Source organism: Nerophis lumbriciformis, linkage group LG22 (assembly GCF_033978685.3).
Source record: "Nerophis lumbriciformis linkage group LG22, RoL_Nlum_v2.1, whole genome shotgun sequence".
NCBI lineage: Eukaryota > Metazoa > Chordata > Actinopteri > Syngnathiformes > Syngnathidae > Nerophis > Nerophis lumbriciformis.
In genome coordinates, this window is record NC_084569.2 from 42,362,096 (window position 1) to 42,382,550 (window position 20,455).

Below are 20,455 nucleotides of genomic sequence, written 5' to 3' on the forward strand. Positions count from 1 at the left end.
TAAAGTCACATGTGAGCTGACGTCACAACAAGCAAACGATCTCACCTGACAACTTCAGGTCGGTGACGAGGCCCCGCCCATAAATGACGTCACTGCCAAACCTGTGTTTCCGGCTGAACAGAAAGACGAGTGAGGCTCAGCGAAGGTAAGAAAAGATCATTTCAACTCTCGACTTCAAAGTTTACTCAACATGTGCGCCATCTTGATGCTCTTATTGTGAAATCCCAGCAGCGGCTGTGTGAGCGCTAACTTGTTTACATTCTGTCGGCAAACTGCATGTTGTTTGAAATGACTTGTTGGCAAACAAGCTAGCGGGCTAATGCGCTAACCTGACATGTGCGGCGAGGTCACGTGATCACGCCAGCAGGGGGCAGCACAGGTGTAAGGTTTGGTGTTTGTCTGGCTCCTCCCACATGACGTCGTCAAGCCGACGGACAGGTTGTGTTGTGGAATGTTGTGACGTCAGAGCCAGGAACATCTTGCTGCTGTGCACACCTGGCCCAACCGGACAGTGTCAGGTCACATGACGGTGTCGGGAAGAGGGCGTGGCCTGACCATACCTGTTCTGTGTGGCAGGAAACAAGATGGCGGAGGCGCCCGAGCTGTTTAACGAGCAGGAGCTCACCTGTTCCATCTGTTTGGACCTCTTCACTGACCCTGTGTCCACGCCCTGCGGACACAACTTCTGCCAGGTACGGCACCTTGTGGGGGCGTGGCCTCCTCCTGCCTCGCTAACGGTCTCCTGGTCTTTTCCAGGCGTGCATCGGCGGCTACTGGGCGTCCAGCGCCGTGTGCACCTGTCCGCTGTGCAAGCATCCGTACGAAGAGCGGCCGCAGCTCAGCATCAACAAAGTCTTCGCCGTCATCACCGACAACTACAAGTTGTCACGCTACGGCGCCGCCGCTGTGTCTGCACCGGGCGCCGCCGGGACCAACCCCTTCACGACCAAGTCCGGCGAGGAGGTGGTGTGGTGCGACGTTTGCACGGGAATCAAACAGCCGGCCGTCAGCTCCTGCCTCACGTGCACGGCCGCCTACTGTGAGGAACACGTGCAGCCGCATCGCACCACGCCGTTCTACGCCAAACACCCTCTCATGGACCCCCAGGACGCCCTCAGGGGCCGCACCTGCACCATCCACCACCGCCTGATGGAGGTGAGGGCAACAACGGCAGCCATGACACCTGATCGTATCTGTTTGTTACATAAACGTACGTCGTTGTTACATAAACGTACGTCGTTGTTACATGAACGTACGTCGTTACATGAACGTACGTCGTTATTACATGAACGTACGTCGTTACATGAACGTACGTCGTTACATAAACGTACGTCGTTACATGAACGTACGTCGTTGTTACATAAACGTACGTCGTTGTTACATGAACGTACGTCGTTACATGAACGTACGTCGTTGTTACATAAACGTACGTCGTTACATGAACGTACGTCGTTACATGAACGTAAGTCGTTGTTACATAAACATACATCGTTGTTACATGAACGTACGTCGTCGTTACATGAACGTACGTCGTCGTTACATGAACGTACGTCGTTGTTACATAAACGTACGTCGTTGTTACATGAACGTACGTCGTTGTTACATGAACGTACGTCGTTGTTACATAAACGTACGTCGTTACATGAACGTACGTCGTTACATGAACGTAAGTCGTTGTTACATAAACATACATCGTTGTTACATGAACGTACGTCGTTGTTACATGAACGTACGTCGTTACATGAACGTACGTCGTTGTTACATGAACGTACGTCGCTACATGAACGTACGTCGTTGTTACATAAACGTACGTCGTTACATGAACGTACGTCGTTGTTACATAAACATACATCGTTGTTACATGAACGTACGTCGTTGTTACATGAACGTACGTCGTTACATGAACGTACGTCGTTGTTACATGAACGTACGTCGCTACATGAACGTACGTCGTTGTTACATGAACGTACGTCGTTGTTACATGAACGCACGTCGTTGTTACATGAACGTACGTCGTTACATGAACGTACGTCGTTACATGAACGTACGTCGTTGTTACATGAACGTACGTCGCTACATGAACGTACGTCGTTGTTACATGAACGTACGTCGTTACATAAACGTACGTCGTTGTTACATAAACGTACGTCGTTGTTACATGAACGTACGTCGTTACATGAACGTACGTCGTTACATGAACGTACGTCGTTGTTACATGAACGTACGTCGTTGTTACATAAACATACGTCGTTGTTACATAAACGTACGTCGTTGTTACATAAACGTACGTCGTTGTTACATAAACGTACGTCGTTACATGAACGTACGTCGCTGTTACATGAACGTACGTCGCTGTTACATGAACGTACGTCGCTGTTACATGAACGTACGTCGCTGTTACATGAACGTACGTCGCTGTTACATAAACGTACGTCGCTGTTACATGAACGTACGTCGTTGCTACATGAACGTACGTCGTTGCTACATGAATGTACGTCGTTGTTACATAAACGTACGTCGTTGTTACATAAACGTACGTCGTTACATAAACGTACGTCGTTACATGAACGTACGTCGTTGTTACATGAACGTACGTTGTTGTTACATAAACATACGTCGTTGTTACATAAACATACGTCGTTACATGAACGTACGTCGTTGTTACATGAACGTACGTCGTTGTTACATGAACGTACGTCGTTGTTACATGAACGTACGTCGCTGTTACATAAACGTACGTCGTCATTACGCTAACATGTGATCGTAGCAGATCATCTGTGATTGTTACGTGATCATTATGCGATTGTTACACACGGGATCATCTGGGATCGTACTGTAATTGTTGCGTAATTGTTATGCAATCGTACGTGATTTATTACACGATCGTACGTGACTGTTACGAGATCATCCGTGATGGTTACATGATTATATGCGATGGTACGTGATTGTTGCGTACAATCGCTTAACAATCACGCACGAGCACGTAACAATCACAAATGATCTCGTAACAACGCGAACACATAGCAATCACATAACAAGCCATCACATAACACACGATCACGGAACAATCAAACAATCGCATAACGATCGCCTAACAATCACATACGATCACGTGATAGTTACGAGATTGATTTGTTTATTATGTGATGGTTTGTTATGCAATGTTACGTGATCGCTTGTGATTGTGACATGATTATTACATGATTGCTACGCAATTGTTACATGATCATGTTCTTGTTACGAGGTTATACGTGTGTGCGTGATTATTACATGATCGTTACGCGATAGTTTGTTACGTGATCGTGTGTTATGTGATTATGCGATTTGTTACATGATCATGTTATTGTTACGCGATCGTACGTGATTGTTACGTGATCGTGATTTTTTTTATTGTTACGTGATTGCTTGTTACGTGATTGTTGTGATCGTTACATGTTTGTGATTTTTTTTTATTGTTACGTGATCGCCTGTTACGTGATTGTTACGCCATTGTTATATGATCATGTTATAGTTGCGATATCATTCGTGATTGTTACGTGGTCGCGATTGTTGCGCGATCGTAACAATTGTTTTTTTTATTGTTACGTGATCGTTTGTTACGCGATGTTACATGAACACGCGTTAGATGATTGTTACGCGATTTGTTACATGATCATGTTATTGTTACGCATTCGTACGTGATTGTTACGTGATCATGATTTTGATTGTTACGTGTTTGTGATTTTTTGATTATGTGATCGTTTGTTACGCGATGTTACGTGATTGTTACATGATCATGTTATTGTTACAAGATAGCTTGTGATTGTTACACGATTGTGATTTTTTTATTGTTACGTGATTGTTACGCGGTGTTACATGATCACGTTACGTACGTGATTGTTACGTGTACGCTATGCCATTGTGATTTTTGGATTGTTACGTGATTGTTAGGTGATCATGTTATTATTATGTGATTGTTAGTTCCAGTTGAGTGAATGTCACTGAGTCCCCCTGGAGGCCAGAGAAGTAAGTTGTATGTGTGTTGTGTTCACTGACAGGTGTACTGTCGGACATGTCAGCGCTGCATTTGTGCCATCTGTGTGCTGGAGGAACATAGAACACACAAAACTGTTTCTGTGCAAACGGAGCGACTCTACAAACAGGTAGAGAGGATGCCATCTTGTCTTGTCCTACCTACTCTCACTTCCCTGTCGCTACTGTGTGTGTGTGTGTGTGTGTGTGTGTGTGTGTGTGTGTAGAAACACGTGGCGAGGACGGAGCAGGACATCTTGAACCGCATCAAGGAAAAAGAGATGCTGGCTTATGACCTAAAGAGGAAGCTGGAGGCGGCGAAGGTAAGCCGTGGTTCCTGGCCACACCAGCAGGGGGCTCCACAGTGGAAGGGGGCTCCACACCAGCAGGGGGCTCCACAGTGGAAGGGGGCTCCACAGTGGCGTGATGGAGACGGAAAGAATAGATTGAGTTTATTTGAAAGGCCCCTCCCACTCTGATGTTTGCTAACATGTGGTCACGCCAGAGCTACGGCGACCGAGAGCGCGGCGAAGTGGAAGTGGTGCTGGACGAGGTCGCCGCCTCTTTGGACCAGATCCGCTCGCAGGTGGTGGGCAGGATCCAGGAGCAACAGGAAGCGGTGATGTCCAGGGGGGAGGGGTTAGTGAAGCGCCTGGAGGCGGAGCTGGGCCGGCTGACCGACAGGAGGGCCACGCTGGAGGCGCAGGCCGTCAGTCAGGACCACATCGGCTTCCTGCAGGTGAGAGTGGCTCGCTAGCATTAGCACCTTAGCCCACGCCAATGAACGCTGGTCTTGCGGTCCAGAGCTTCGAGGAGGCGGCGGCTCCGCTGGGCGACGATCAGCCGCTCAACGTGGACGACGACTTTGTCCTCCACTTCCAGCTGGCCAACATCAAAGTGGCCCTGGCAGAAGTCCGGGACAAGATGTATGACATCAGGACAGGAGGCGTCCAGCGTCCAGCCCCCGTCGGATACTGTGAGCTAGTCTTTGGTCGGCGCCTTAGGCTCCGCCCACTCACACGCGTGCATGTCGCCCTGCAGACCCGCCTCCTGAGATGATGCCCGGAGTCCGCGACCACGACCGTCTGAAGAGCCGCCAGTGGTCCCTGAAAGGTGGGCGTTGTCCAGTGATCACTTCCTGGGCGGGTCTAGCTAGTGTGCTTTTATTGTGAAAGAATGACCAAGCCACACTTCCTGTTTCAGACATGAAGAAGTCGAAGGGCGTCTCAGGTGCGTTCATCCCACGTTGACGTTGCTTTAGGGGCGTGTCTTTGATTTGAGGGCGTGTCTTTGTTCCTGCAGGACACAAGAAGGCTCGCGTGTACACAGGTGAGACTTATTCCTGCCACACTGCTAGCATCGCCACGGCGTGGTGAGACTTATTCCTGCCACACTGCTAGCATCGCCACGGCGTGGTGAGACTTATTCCTGCCACACGGATAGCGTCGCAACAGGGTGGTGAGACTTAGTCGCGCCACACGGCTAGCGTCGCCACGGCGTGGTGAGACTTAGTCGCGCCACACTGATAGTGTCGCCGCGGCGTGGTGAGACTTATTCCTGCCACACTGCTAGCGTCGTTACGGCGTGGTGAGACTTATTCCTGCCACACGGATAGCGTCGCAACAGGGTGGTGAGACTTAGTCGCGCCACACGGCTAGCGTCGCTGCGGTGTGTTGAGACTTAGTCGCGCCACACGGCTAGCGTCGCTGCGGTGTGTTGAGACTTAGTCGCGCCACACGGCTAGCGTCGCTGTGGCGTGGTGAGACTTATTCCTGCCACACGGATAGCGTCGCAACAGGGTGGTGAGACTTAGTCGCGCCACACGGCTAGCGTCGCTGCGGTGTGTTGAGACTTAGTCGCGCCACACGGCTAGCGTCGCTGCGGTGTGTTGAGACTTAGTCGCGCCACACGGCTAGCGTCGCTGTGGCGTGGTGAGACTTATTCCTGCCACACGGATAGCGTCGCAACAGGGTGGTGAGACTTAGTCGCGCCACACGGCTAGCGTCGCTGCGGTGTGTTGAGACTTAGTCGCGCCACACGGCTAGCGTCGCTGCGGCGTGGTGAGACTTAGTCGCGCCACACGGCTAGCGTTGCGGTGAGACTTAGTCGCGCCACACGGCTAGCGTCGCTGCGGCGTGGTGAGACTTAGTCGCGCCACACGGCTAGCGTCGCGGTGAGACTTAGTCGCGCCACACGGCTAGCGTCGCTGCGGTGTGTTGAGACTTAGTCGCGCCACACGGCTAGCGTCGCTGCGGCATGGTGAGACTTAGTCGCGCCACACGGCTAGCGTCGCTGCGGTGTGTTGAGACTTAGTCGCGCCACACGGCTAGCGTCGCTGCGGCGTGGTGAGACTTAGTCACGCCACACGGCTAGCGTTGCGGTGAGACTTAGTCGCGCCACACGGCTAGCGTCGCTGCGGCGTGGTGAGACTTAGTCGCGCCACACGGCTAGCGTCGCGGTGAGACTTAGTCGCGCCACACGGCTAGCGTCGCTGCGGTGTGTTGAGACTTAGTCGCGCCACACGGCTAGCGTCGCTGCGGCATGGTGAGACTTAGTCGCGCCACACTGATAGTGTCGCCGCGGCGTGGTGAGACTTATTCCTGCCACACTGCTAGCGTCGTTACGGCATGGTGAGACTTATTCCTGCCACACTGCTAGCGTCGTTACGGCGTGGTGAGACTTATTCCTGCCACACTGATAGCGTCGCAACAGGGTGGTGACACTTAGTCGCGCCACACGGCTAGCGTCGCTGCGGCGTGGTGAGACTTAGTCGCGCCACACTGCTAGCGTCGCGGTGAGACTTAGTCGCGCCACACGGCTAGCGTCGCTGCGGTGTGTTGAGACTTAGTTGCGCCACTCGGCTAGCGTCGCTGCGGCGTGGTGAGACTTAGTCGCGCCACACGGCTAGCGTCGCTGCGGTGTGGTGAGACTTAGTCGCGCCACACTGCTAGCGTCGCGGTGAGACTTAGTCGCGCCACACGGCTAGCGTCGCTGCGGTGTGGTGAGACTTAGTCGCGCCACACTGCTAGCGTCGCGGTGAGACTTAGTCGCGCCACACGGCTAGCGTCGCTGCGGTGTGTTGAGACTTAGTCGCGCCACACAGCTAGCGTCGCTGCGGTGTGTTGAGACTTAGTCGCGCCACACAGCTAGCGTCGCGGTGAGACTTAGTCGCGCCACACAGCTAGCGTCGCTGCGGTGTGTTGAGACTTAGTCGCGCCACACCGCTAGCGTCGCTGCGGCGTGGTGAGACTTAGTCGCGCCACACCACTAGCGGCGTCTAACGGACCCCTCTCTTTGGCGGCAGCGGACGTGAGCTTGAACCCGGTGACGGCATACCCCTTCCTCATCCTCTCGGACGACAGGAAGCAGCTGAAGCGCGGCGAGAAGCTGCAATTCTACCGCAACAGTCCGCATCGCTTCGACGTGTGGTCCTGCGTGCTCGCCAAGGACGGCTACGCCTCGGGGCGCCACTACTGGGAGGTGAGAGACGCTCACGTGACCGGCGCTGCATCTTGACCGCGTGCGTCCGCCTGCAGGTGCTGGTGGGTGAGAACAAGGACTGGAAGGTGGGCGTGGTCGGCGAGTCGGCGCAGAAGAAGGGTCTGTTCGACATGAGCCCGGCCAACGCCTACTTCGCCATCTGGTGGAGCGGCAGCCAGCTGCGGGCGCTCACCGCCCCCCCGCTCACCAAGGTGCCGCCCCCCACCCACATTTCCGCCTCCTGCGTACTCACCTCTGTTGTTGCACCCTGCAGGTGAAGGCTCCGCCCAAGCTGAGGCAGGTGGGCGTGTTCCTGGACGTGGAGGCGGGCCAGGTGTCCTTCTACAACGCCAAGTCGGGCTCGGAGCTCTTCAGCTTCGGCGGCATGTCCGAGTTCGGCGAGCGGATGTTTCCTCTGCTGGGCACCGGCGACAAGGAGGTGCCCCTGGTCATCCTGACCTAGGCAGGGGGCGGGGCTTCTTTTCTGGGGGAACGAATCATTAAAGGTTGGCCTGTTACCACGGCAACAAGAAGCCTTGAAGTTTACCTTTTTATTCAACATAAATCATATTGCAGTCAATGTGTTCATATACACAACATTTAAACCCCGCCCTCCCCGTCCTGGCAACACACTGACTCCACCCACCGCCGTAGCCCCACCCACACGCAAACTCTAAACTCGCCACCTGAGCCCAGCCCCCAGCGCGGCGTGACGATGTCATCTCAAGAGTTCACCGTAGCCCCTCCCACCCCGCGCTCGGAGCGTTTGGAGTTTGCCGCAGGAGGGGGCGTGGCCAAAGAAAAGTCATGGACGCCGTGATGTCACGTGTCTCATCGGCCGGCGTCAACTAAGAAATTAAGGGGGCGGGCCTCCTCCGCCGCTTCCTGTCTGTCGCTCAAACAAGTAAGCGGGAGGGGGGCGTGGCGGGTAGGCGGAGTCAAGGGCGCTCTATTTAAGACACCTCTCAAAGTAGGTGGAGCCTACGTAGCCCCCCCGCAGAGAGCGGTGGACGTTCTGCTCGAAGAGTCGCCGGTTCGTCTGCAGCACCTCGGCCGCCTCCTTGTTCAGCGGGTCCTCGGGGTTCGGCTCCTGCGAGGGGAGGAGCAACGTTAGCACACGCCCACAACGGCAGGAGCAGGAAATGGGGGCCACTCACTAGAAATAGATACTGTAGACCGTAGATGATGGAGTTTATCGTCAGCACAGGCTTCCAGTCCTCTCTGCGTACGCACACACACGCACACACACACACACACACACACACACACACAGTGTGTAAGAAGGTGTTCAGGTCATGTGACCTAACAAGCAGGAAGTGGATGTGTCACCTTAAAATGTTTAGGCAGACGTTTCCTTCCAGGTCAATGTTGGGGTGGTACACCATGGTCTCACATTTTACCTTTGGGGGATCATGGGGGTAACCCTGTCCTACCTGCGCACACACACACACACACACACACACACCTCTGAGGACAAGACCAGGACCAGGTGAGGACAGGTGAGTCTAACCTTAAAGCTGAAGACAAACTTTCCTCCTTTGTAGAAACCCTGTAAGACACAAGTGGACAGCCTGGTCAGTGACCTCTGACCTCCCCTCTCACTCTCACACACACACACACACTTGTATTTGTTACCCTCTAGTAGAGATGCGCGGTTTGCGGACACAACCGCGGATTATCCACGGATCGGGCGGATGAAATTAAAAAAAATAAGATTTTATCCGCGCGCGGATCGGGTCGGGCGGATTAATTAGATTTTTTTTTTTTTTTTTTTTGCGGGTGGCAGTTAAACCAATTGGTAAATATATATACATAGTTAAATGTTGTTACCCACATACGAAAAACGAGCAGGCACCTGCAGCATATGCCACAACAGAAGAAAAGAAAAGAAAAGAGATGGACACTTTTACGGAGCGGAGAAGGGACGCCTCGCCGGGGTCCGGGACCGAGGCCCCTTCCCCCGAGAGGGCCCCACCGGGAGCCGTAGCTGAGGCGATCCGCGAGAAGGGCCCGACGCACGTCCAGAGTCACTACCGCGCCCACCGCACCAACACCCCGCCTCGTCCGCTTTCGCCGCGGCCGGCGTCACGCGCAGCAGGTAAGCAGCTTACCTGCCCGCCACCCCCGTGGCCGGGGGCTCGTAACATGGGTCACTCCGCGCGCTCCGCCCGCGCAGCTTACCTGCCCGCCACCCCTGTTGCCGGGGGCGCGTAACAGGGGTCACTCCGCGCGCAGTGCGCTCACGAAAGGGGTGGGGCTCACCCTGGTTGATATAGAGAGCAGGACGGTGGCCATGGAAGTCGGAACCCGCTAAGGAGTGTGTAACAACCCACCTGCCGAATCAACTAGCCCTGAAAATGGATGGCGCTGGAGCGTGGGCCCATACCTGGCCGTCGCCGGCAGCGAGACGCGCTTGGAGGTGCGCTCAGCGCGGCTCCCATATGATTGCGCACTGGTGTGCGTCTGGGTCGTGACAGCGTGGCACGCGCAAGTCTGTGCTGCATTGGATCAGTCTCCTTTCTTTAACAGGCAAAAGCTTTATAACCTCACCATGCCTGCCAACTTTTAAATCAGAAAAACCTAGTAGCCAGGGTCCAAGGGCCGCAGGCCCCGGTAGGTCCAGGACAAAGTCCTGGTGGAGGGTTCAGGGCTTCGCCCCCCGACGCAAAATGATTATTAGCATTCAGACAGGTTAAAATGTTGCTAAAACCATCACTTTTCTATCAGTCACAGTGACTTTTCAAAACAAAAATATTACAGCAAAAATCATATGGGTTGATTGACATGTTTATTCTGTAAGCTAACTTCAATAGTTTGAAATTATTTTGACAGTTAATGCCAGTTATCCTGTCAACCTTTCACAAGACTTCAATTTGTTAATTGAAAGTATAAATAGTATAAACACTTTTAACAGTATGTCGTGCTGTGAAATACAGCCGACAGGATTGCGCACCAAACACGAAGCAAGGCCAAAGTGCATGCATGGTGCAGGAGAACAAAGGACTTCTTTCATTTAAGGTTTGTGATAAACCATCAAACTCATTCGTTAAAAGGACTCTATAGTAATATAAAGCGAATTTTTCTGGACATTATCATGCAAGAAAAGTTTATTTTTGGGACCGCGATCACCGCGTAATGATTTTTAAAGGTTGCATTACAAACATTTAACTGTCCCATGTGATCAGCCAGTGCGATTGGAAGTCCATGCTCAATTATTGCCTCCGTAAATAAAACTTCGGCATTTATCACATCCAAAGAATCTGTTTGGGCGACGAAAAACGTTGAAAGTTTTCCACTTGTATCGCTAGCAACGGCATTAGACTTGTGTTTTTTTGTCCCAACGTGGTCTTTTACATCACTAATTCCTCCGTGTCCGATCGAAAAATCTTGTCTGCACAAGGTGCAATTCGCGTAGTTTTCACCCTTTTTTTTTTTTTTTAATTAATATTAGATATATAACAACGGGCGGATGGCGGGCGGGTGCAGTTCTGATCAAACGTTACATCGGGTGGATGGCGGATGGTTGACGACTTTCTGACGCGGTTGCGGATGAAATAAATTGCCTATCCACGCATCTCTACCCTCTAGAGACCTGAGAAAATTGCCTCCCTGTTTAGGAGCAGCCTTTCTAGATATATGAAGTGTATTTACAAAATTAATAATATATACATACTATGCACATATAAAAAAGCTTGTTATGAAAAATGAGTTGGAATTTCACAAGAAAAACAGAATTTTGGCAGTATTATAATAAAAGTCGTCATTTGACTCAACGTAAGTCAAAATTTTACAATAAAAACTGAATATTTGTGCAATATTATAAGTTGGAATTTCACTCAACAGTTGCAATTTTACAAGAAAAGCTTAACATTTTGACAATTTTTATGAAAGGATTCGGAATTTTACTTGAACAAAAGTCACAATTTTATAAGAAAACTTAAAAATGTTGGTACTATTATAATAATCAGAATTTTACTTGGCAAAATTATGACAAGTCATCATTTTACTACTTAGGTATAAAATACTAAAGGGTCTATCTTGCTGATTGTATTGTACCATATGTCCCGGCAAGAAATCTGCCTTCAAAGAACTCCGGCTTATTAGTGATTCCCAGAGCCCAAAAAAAGTCTGCGGGCTATAGAGTGTTTTCTATTGGGGCTCCAGTACTCTGGAATGTTCTAGCAGTAACAGTTAGAGATGCTACCTCAGTAGAAGCATTTAAGTCCCAACTTAAAACTCATTTGTATACTCTAGCCTTTAAATAGACCACCCTTTTAGACCAGTTGATCTGCCGTCTCTTTTCTGCTCTGCCCCCCTCCCCTCCTTCGCGGAGAGGTTATTAGGTGACCACAGATGATGCGCTAGCTGTCCAAAGTCGGGACCCAGGTTGGACCACTCATCTGCATCAGTCTCTGCACTGCTGACCTGTCTCCACTCAAGATGAACTCCTGCTGGCCCCACTATGGACTAGACTCTCACTATTATGTTAGATCCACTATGGACTGGACTCTCACACTATTAACTAGATCCACTGTGGACTGGACTCTCACACTATTAACTAGATCCACTATGGACTGGACTCTCACACTATTAACTAAATCAACTCCTGCTGGTCCCACTATGGACTGGACTCTCACACTATTAACTAGATCCACTATGGACTGGACTCTCACTATTAAGTAGTTCCACTATGGACTAGACTCTCACACTATTATGTTAGATCCACTATGGAATGGACTCTCATTATTATGTTAGATTCACTATGGACTGGACTCTCACAATATTATGTTAGATCCACTATGGACTGGACTCTCACACTATTAACTAGATCCACTATGGACTGGACTATCACAATATTATGTTAGATCCACTATGGACTGGACTCTCACACTATTAACTAGATCCATTATGGACTGGACTCTCACACTATTAACTAGATCCACTATGGACTGGACTATCACAATATTATGTTAGATCCACTATGGACTGGACTCTCACACTATTAACTAGATCCACTATGGACTGGACTCTCACACTATTAACTAGATCCACTATGGACTGGACTCTCACACTATTAACTAAATCAACTCCTGCTGGTCCCACTATGGACTGGATTCTCACACTATTAACTAGATCCACTATGGACTGGACTCTCACTATTAAGTAGTTCCACTATGGACTAGACTCTCACACTATTATGTTAGATCCACTATGGACTGGACTCTCACTATTATGTTAGATCCACTATGGACTGGACTCTCACACTATTATGTTAGATCCACTATGGACTGGACTCTCACAATATTATGTTAGATCCACTATGGACTGGACTCTCACACTATGAACTAGAGCCATTATGGACTGGACTCTCACACTATTAACTAGATCCACTATGGACTGGACTCTCACACTATTAACTAGATCCACTATGGACTGGACTCTCACACTATTAACTAAATCAACTCCTGCTGGTCCCACTATGGACTGGATTCTCACACTATTAACTAGATCCACTATGGACTGGACTCTCACTATTAAGTAGTTCCACTATGGACTAGACTCTCACACTATTATGTTAGATCCACTATGGACTGGACTCTCACTATTATGTTAGATCCACTATGGACTGGACTCTCACAATATTATGTTAGATCCACTATGGACTGGACTCTCACTATTATGTTAGATCCACTATGGACTGGACTCTCACAATATTATGTTAGATCCACTATGGACTGGACTCTCACACTATTAACTAGATCCACTGTGGACTGGACTCTCACACTATTAACTAGATCCACTATGGACTGGACTCTCACAATATTATGTTAGATCCACTATGGACTAGACTCTCACACTATTATGTTAGATCCACTATGGAATGGACTCTCATTATTATGTTAGATTCACTATGGACTGGACTCTCACAAAAATTATGTTAGATCCACTATGGACTGGACTCTCACACTATGAACTAGAGCCATTATGGACTGGACTCTCACACTATTAACTAGATCCACTATGGACTGGACTCTCACACTATTAACTAGATCCACTATGGACTGGACTCTCACACTATTAACTAGATCCACTATGGACTGGACTCTCACACTATTAACTAAATCAACTCCTGCTGGTCCCACTATGGACTGGACTCTCACACTATTAACTAGATCCACTATGGACTGGACTCTCACTATTAAGTAGTTCCACTATGGACTAGACTCTCACACTATTATGTTAGATCCACTATGGAATGGACTCTCATTATTATGTTAGATTCACTATGGACTGGACTCTCACAATATTATGTTAGATCCACTATGGACTGGACTCTCACAATATTATGTTAGATCCACTATGGACTGGACTCTCACACTATTAACTAGATCAACTATGGACTGGACTCTCACAATATTATGTTAGATCCACTATGGACTGGACTCTCACACTATGAACTAGAGCCATTATGGACTGGACTCTCACACTATTAACTAGATCCACTATGGACTGGACTCTCACACTATTAACTAGATCCATTATGGACTGGACTCTCACACTATTAACTAAATCAACTCCTGCTGGTCCCACTATGGACTGGACTCTCACACTATTAACTAGATCCACTATGGACTGGACTCTCACTATTAAGTAGTTCCACTATGGACTAGACTCTCACACTATTATGTTAGATCCACTATGGACTGGACTCTCACTATTATGTTAGATCCACTATGGACTGGACTCTCACAATATTATGTTAGATCCACTATGGACTGGACTCTCACACTATGAACTAGAGCCATTATGGACTGGACTCTCACACTATTAACTAGATCCACTATGGACTGGACTCTCACACTATTAACTAGATCCACTATGGACTGGACTCTCACACTATTAACTAGATCCACTATGGACTGGACTCTCACAATATTATGTTAGATCCACTATGGACTGGACTCTCACACTATGAACTAGAGCCATTATGGACTGGACTCTCACACTATTAACTAGATCCACTATGGACTGGACTCTCACACTATTATGTTAGATCCACTATGGACTGGACTCTCACACTATTAACTAGATCCACTATGGACTGGACTCTCACACTATTAACTAGATCCACTATGGACTGGACTCTCACACTATTAACTAGATCCACTATGGACTGGACTCTCACACTATTAACTAGATCCACTATGGACTGGACTCTCACACTATTAACTAGATCCATTATGGACTGGACTCTCACACTATTATGTTAGATCCACTATGGACTGGACTCTCACACTATTAACTAGATCCACTATGGACTGGACTCTCACACCATTAACTAGATCCACTATGGACTGGACTCTCACACTATTAACTAGATCGACTCCACATCCATTGCACTGGTCCTCCAGGGGGGGTCCCCACATCTGTGGTCCCCTCCAAGGTTTCTTATTGTCAGCCCATTGGGTTGAGTTTTTCCTTGCCCTGATGTGGGATCTGAGCCCAGGATGTCGTTGTGGCTTGTGCAGCCCTTTGAGACACTGGTGATTTAAGGCTATATAAGTAAACATTGATTGATTGATTGTTCATGTCTCAAGAAGGTTCTAAATACAAGACACGCACCTCATCAGGTGAGATGATGAGTCTGAAGTTGAGCAGGTCATCGTCGTCAGGAAAGTTGATCTCGCAGGTCTTTGGCAGGTTCAACTCGTTGATGTCTGACCACACAAGACACCATGATAAGGTCAAAGGTCAGCACCGTAACGTGACCCCGCCGGACAGGTGATGCGTGTAGCAGAGAGCTGACACAGCAAGTTAGCAAGCAGTACAGGAGGTGAAATGTCAGGAGAGACAAAGAGAAGATGTTCATGGCCGACATGTTTGTTCATGTTGTTGTCACACGAGCTAGCTGCTAGCCACATATGCTAGCAGCGAGTCGGTGTAATGTGTGACAATCTCCCAGGTGTGTAGTTCCATGCCCACCCGGCCGTGTCCCACACCCAACTACCCACCTTTTTGTATTCGGAGCTGGGCCGCGCTGGCTTTTTTACCGCCGGCTCCGGTTCGGTTTCCTCCCGCAGATTCCTCGTCTTTCTTCTGCTGCTTGAGGGTAAAGAGCTTAATCATCTTCACTCCAGGGATGAAAGGACGTCTCCCAAGTCTTCACCGTGTCCGCGTCGTGTGCTACCCCAGCGAGGGACTCGATTCCCGAAGCAGCCTGCGAGTGTCGATGGAGCCGGCGCACGATCACATTAGCCTAGCTTAGCTACTAGCCGCTACATGCTAACTGCTAGCCAGCGCGAGACGGGGGGGGGGGGGTGAGGGGGTGTGGCTTGGTGTCAGTACTGCTATGGTTTCAATTAGTCACCTACTATTACTTTTATTTTGAAATATTCAAGTACTGCTACTTTTATTTTGAAATATTCAAGTACTACTACTATCATTTTTAAATATTCAAGTAGTACTACTACTATCTTTTTTAAATATTCAAGTACTACTACTTTTATTTTAAATTATTCAAGTACTGCTACTTTTATTTTAAAATATTCAAGTACTACTACTATCATTTTTAAATATTCAAGTAGTACTACTACTATCATTTTTAAATATTCAAGTACTACTACTTTTATTTTTAAATATTCAAGTACTACTACTTTTATTTAAAAATATTCAATTACTACTCCTTTTACTTTAAATTATTCAAGTACTACTTTTATTTAAAAATATTCAAGTATTACTACTATAATTTTTAAATATTCAAGTACTGGTAGTACTACTACTATCATTTTTAAATATTCAAGTACTACTACTTTTATTTTGAAATATTCAAGTACTACTACTTTTATTTTGAAATATTCAAGTACTACTACTTTTATTTTGAAATATTCAAGTACTACTACTTTTATTTTGAAATATTCAAGTACTACTACTTTCATTTTTAAATATTAAAGTAGTACTACTACTATCATTTTTAAATATTCAAGTACTACTACTTTTATTTTTAAATATTCAAGTACTATTACTTTTATTTTCAAATATTCAAGTACTGCTACTTTTATTTTGAAATATTCAAGTACTACTACTTTTTTTTTAATATTCAAGTGCTACTACTTTTATTTTGAAATATTCAATTACTACTACTTTTATTTTAAATTATTCAAGTACTGCTACTTTTATTTTAAAATATTCAAGTACTACTACTATCATTTTAAAATATTCAAGTACATAGTACTACTACTATCTTTTTTAAATATTCAAGTACTACTACTTTTATTTTTAAATATTCAAGTACTACTACTTTTATTTTTAAATATTCAAGTACTACTACTTTTATTTAAAAATATTCAATCACTACTCCTTTTACTTTAAATTATTCAAGTACTACTTTTATTTAAAAATATTCAAGTATTACTACTATCATTTTTAAATATTCAAGTAGTACTACTACTATCATTTTTAAATATTCAAGTACTACTACTTTTATTTTTAAATATTCAAGTACTACTACTTTTATTTAAAAATATTCAATTACTACTCCTTTTACTTTAAATTATTCAAGTACTACTTTTATTTAAAAATATTCAAGTATTACTACTATCATTTTTAAATATTCAAGTAGTACTACTACTATCATTTTTAAATATTCAAGTACTACTACTTTTATTTTGAAATATTCAAGTACTACTTTTATTTTGAAATATTCAAGTACTACTAATTTTATTTTGAAATATTCAAGTACTACTACTTTCATTGTAAAATATTCAATTACTAGTACTTTTACTGTGAAATATTCAAGTATATGTATATATATACATATGCATGTACATGTATATGTCAGACTGTCATAAATATGTATATGTTGTACTGCCCCATATATATATATATATATATATATATATATATATATATATATATATATATATATATATACATATGGACACACATTGTATTGTCATACAAACATATATGGTACTGTGGCATATAAATATATTTATGTTGCATTGTCATAAAAATATATATAAGTGATACATATATATGGTACTGTCATATAAGTATCTACAGTATATTTGTTATACTGTCACATATGTGGTACATATAATTATATACATACAGGAAGTATTCACAGTGCTTGTCTTTTTCCACATGTTGCTATGATACAGCCTTATTCCAAAATGTAATCAATTCATTTTTTGTCCTTAAAATTCTACACACAATATCCCTAAATGTGCTAATATATTAAAAATAAAACCCCAATACCATCCCCACAGTGAAGCATGGCGATGGCAGCATCATGCTGTGGGGATGGTTTTCAGCAGCGGGAACTGGGAGAAAGGGTCAGGATAGAGGGAAAGATGAATGCAGCAATGTACAGAGACATCCTGGATGAAAACCAGAGGTGCTGCAAAGAGGAATGAGAGAAAGTGCCCAAAGATAGGCGTGCCAAGATTGTGACATCCTGTTCAAAAAGACTTGAGGTGTAATTACTCCAAAGGTGCATCAAACAAAGTATTGTCTCTGAATACTTATGTACATGTCATTTCTTAGTTTTTCATTTTTTTTTATACGTTTGCAAAAAAATAATTAAAAATACTTTTTCACATTGTCACTATGGAGTATTGTGTGTAGAATTTTGAGGACAAAAATGAATGCATTTCATTTTGAATGAAGGCTGTAACATAACAAAATGTGGGAATATTTTCCAGATGTGCACTAATAACATGCAATTACTTGGCATGTTATTAGTGTACATCTGGATTATTAATGATCACCATTATGCCCAGAAGTTTAGATTTATTACAGTCATTTATTCTCATGGGGCAGCACGGTGGTAGAGGGGTTAGTGCGTCTTCCTCACAATACGAAGGTCCTGAGTAGTCTTGGGTTCAATCCCGGGCTCGGGATCTTTCTGTGTGGAGTTTGCATGTTCTCCCCGTGATTGTGTGGGTTCCCTCCGGGTACTCCGGCTTCCGCCCACCTCCAAAGACATGCACCTGGGGATAGGTTGATTGGCAACACTAAATGGTCCCTAGTGTGTGAATGTTGTCTGTCTATCTGTGTTGGCACTGCGATGAGGTGGCGACTTGTCCAGGGTGTACCCCGCCTTCCGCCCGATTGTAGCTGAGATAGGCTCCAGCGCCCCAGCGACCCCAAAGGGAATAAGCGGTAGGAAATGGATGGATGGATGGATTTATTCTCATTTGTACGCTGGATTTTTATCAAAAGGATTAATTGACCTAAATAGTCAACATATAAACAATGTATTAATATAAAACAGTATGAAGTGTAAATAAGACAAACTAAAACACAGTCTCTGATACTTCCTTCCTATTCTTCTTCTATTATTATTATTATTCTTATTATTATGACTATGGTATAGCTCGATTGGTAGAGTGGCCGTGCCAGCAACTTGAGGGTTCCAGGTTCGATCCCCACTTCCGAGGATCGAACTACCGTTGTGTCCTTGGGCAAGACGCTTTACCCACCTGCTCCCAGTGCCACCCACACTGCTTTAAATGGAACTTACATATTGGCTTTCACTATGTAAAAGCGCTTTGAGTCACTAGAGAAAAGCGCTATATAAATAAAATTCACTTCACTTCTACAGAGAGGGGAGAGAGACGAGAGAGAGGGCAGAGAGAGAGGGAGAGAGAGAGAGAGAGGGAGAGAGAGAGGGGGAGAGAGAGAAAGAGAGGGAGAGCGAGAGAGAGAGAGAGAGAGACAGGGGAGAGAGAGAGAGAGAGGACAGAGAGAGAGAGAGAGAGGGAGAGAGACAGGGGAGAGAGAGAGAGAGGGGGAGAGAGAGAGGTAGAGAGACATGGGAGGGAGAGAGGACAGAGAGAGAGAGAAAGAGAGAGAGCGAGTGAGGGAGAGAGAGAGGGAGAGAGAAAGAGAAACAGGGGAGAGGGAGAAAGAGAGAGAGACAGGGGAGAGGGAGAGAGAGAGAGAGAGAGAGAGAGAGACAGGGGAGAGGGAGGGAGAGAAAGAGAGGGAGAGAGACAAAGGGGGAGAGAGAGAGGGAGAGAGAGAGAGAGAGGTAGAGAGACATGGGAGAGAGAGAGAGAGGACAGAGAGAGAGAGAGGGAGACAGGGGAGAGGGAGAGAGAGGGCAGAGAGGGAGAGGGAGAAAGAGAGAGGGAGAGAGAGAGGGGGGAGAGAGAGAAAGAGAGGGAGAGCGAGAGAGAGAGAGAGAGAGAGAGAGAGAGACAGGGGAGAGAGAGAGAGAGAGAGAGAGGACAGAGAGAGAGAGAGAGAGGGAGAGAGACAGGGGAGAGAGAGAGAGAGAGAGAGAGAGAGGGGGAGAGAGAGAGGTAGAGAGACATGGGAGGGAGAGAGGACAGAGAGAGAGAGAAAGAGAGAGAGCGAGTGAGGGAGAGAGAGAGGGAGAGAGAAAGAGAAACAGGGGAGAGGGAGAAAGAGAGAGAGAGACAGGGGAGAGGGAGAGAGAGAGAGAGACAGGGGAGAGGGAGGGAGAGAAAGAGAGGGAGAGAGACAAGGGGGGAGAGAGAGAGAGGGAGAGAGAGAGGGAGAGAGAGAGAGAGAGAGAGGTAGAGAGACATGGGAGAGAGAGAGAGGACAGAGAGAGAGAGAGAGAGAGAGAGAGAGAGAGAGAGGACAGAGAGAGAGAGAGAGAGAGGGAGAGAGACAGGGGAGAGAGAGAGAGAGGTAGAGAGACATGGGAGGGAGAGAGGACAGAGAGAGAGAGAAAGAGAGAGAGCGAGTGAGGGAGAGAGAGAAGGAGAGAGAAAGAGAAACAGGGGAGAGGGAGAAAGAGAGAGAGACAGGGGAGAGGGAGAGAGAGAGAGAGAGGGGGGGAGAGAGAGGTAGAGAGACATGGGAGGGAGAGAGGACAGAGAGAGCGAGAGAAAGAGAGAGAGCGAGTGAGGGAGAGAGAGAGGGAGAGAGAGGGAGAGAGAAAGAGAAACAGGGGAGAGGGAGAAAGAGAGAGAGACAGGGGAGAGGGAGA

At 46.8% G+C, this 20,455-nt stretch overlaps 2 protein-coding genes across 2 annotated transcripts; one reads left to right on the forward strand and one right to left on the reverse strand.

Annotated features, from left to right (window-relative positions):
• The first annotated feature begins 5 nt into the window (after positions 1-5).
• On the forward strand, positions 6-8,024 carry LOC133615361 (E3 ubiquitin-protein ligase TRIM11-like). The gene is made up of 13 exons (XM_072915726.1): positions 6-145; positions 577-692; positions 757-1,155; positions 4,038-4,142; positions 4,239-4,334; positions 4,517-4,750; positions 4,816-4,987; positions 5,053-5,124; positions 5,215-5,241; positions 5,314-5,340; positions 7,316-7,491; positions 7,548-7,703; positions 7,766-8,024. Exons 2-13 carry the CDS (start codon positions 585-587, stop codon positions 7,952-7,954), a joined length of 1,761 nt encoding a protein of 586 aa, XP_072771827.1. The 5' UTR covers positions 6-145; positions 577-584; the 3' UTR covers positions 7,955-8,024.
• Positions 8,025-8,035: 11 nt separating this feature from the next.
• On the reverse strand, positions 8,036-15,775 carry ube2m (ubiquitin conjugating enzyme E2 M). The gene is made up of 6 exons (XM_061973911.2): positions 15,504-15,775; positions 15,115-15,209; positions 9,002-9,040; positions 8,821-8,924; positions 8,649-8,712; positions 8,036-8,581 (listed from the first exon to the last, which is right to left on the reverse strand). Exons 1-6 carry the CDS (start codon positions 15,616-15,618, stop codon positions 8,441-8,443), a joined length of 558 nt encoding a protein of 185 aa, XP_061829895.1. The 5' UTR covers positions 15,619-15,775; the 3' UTR covers positions 8,036-8,440.
• Between the last annotated feature and the right edge of the window lie 4,680 nt (positions 15,776-20,455).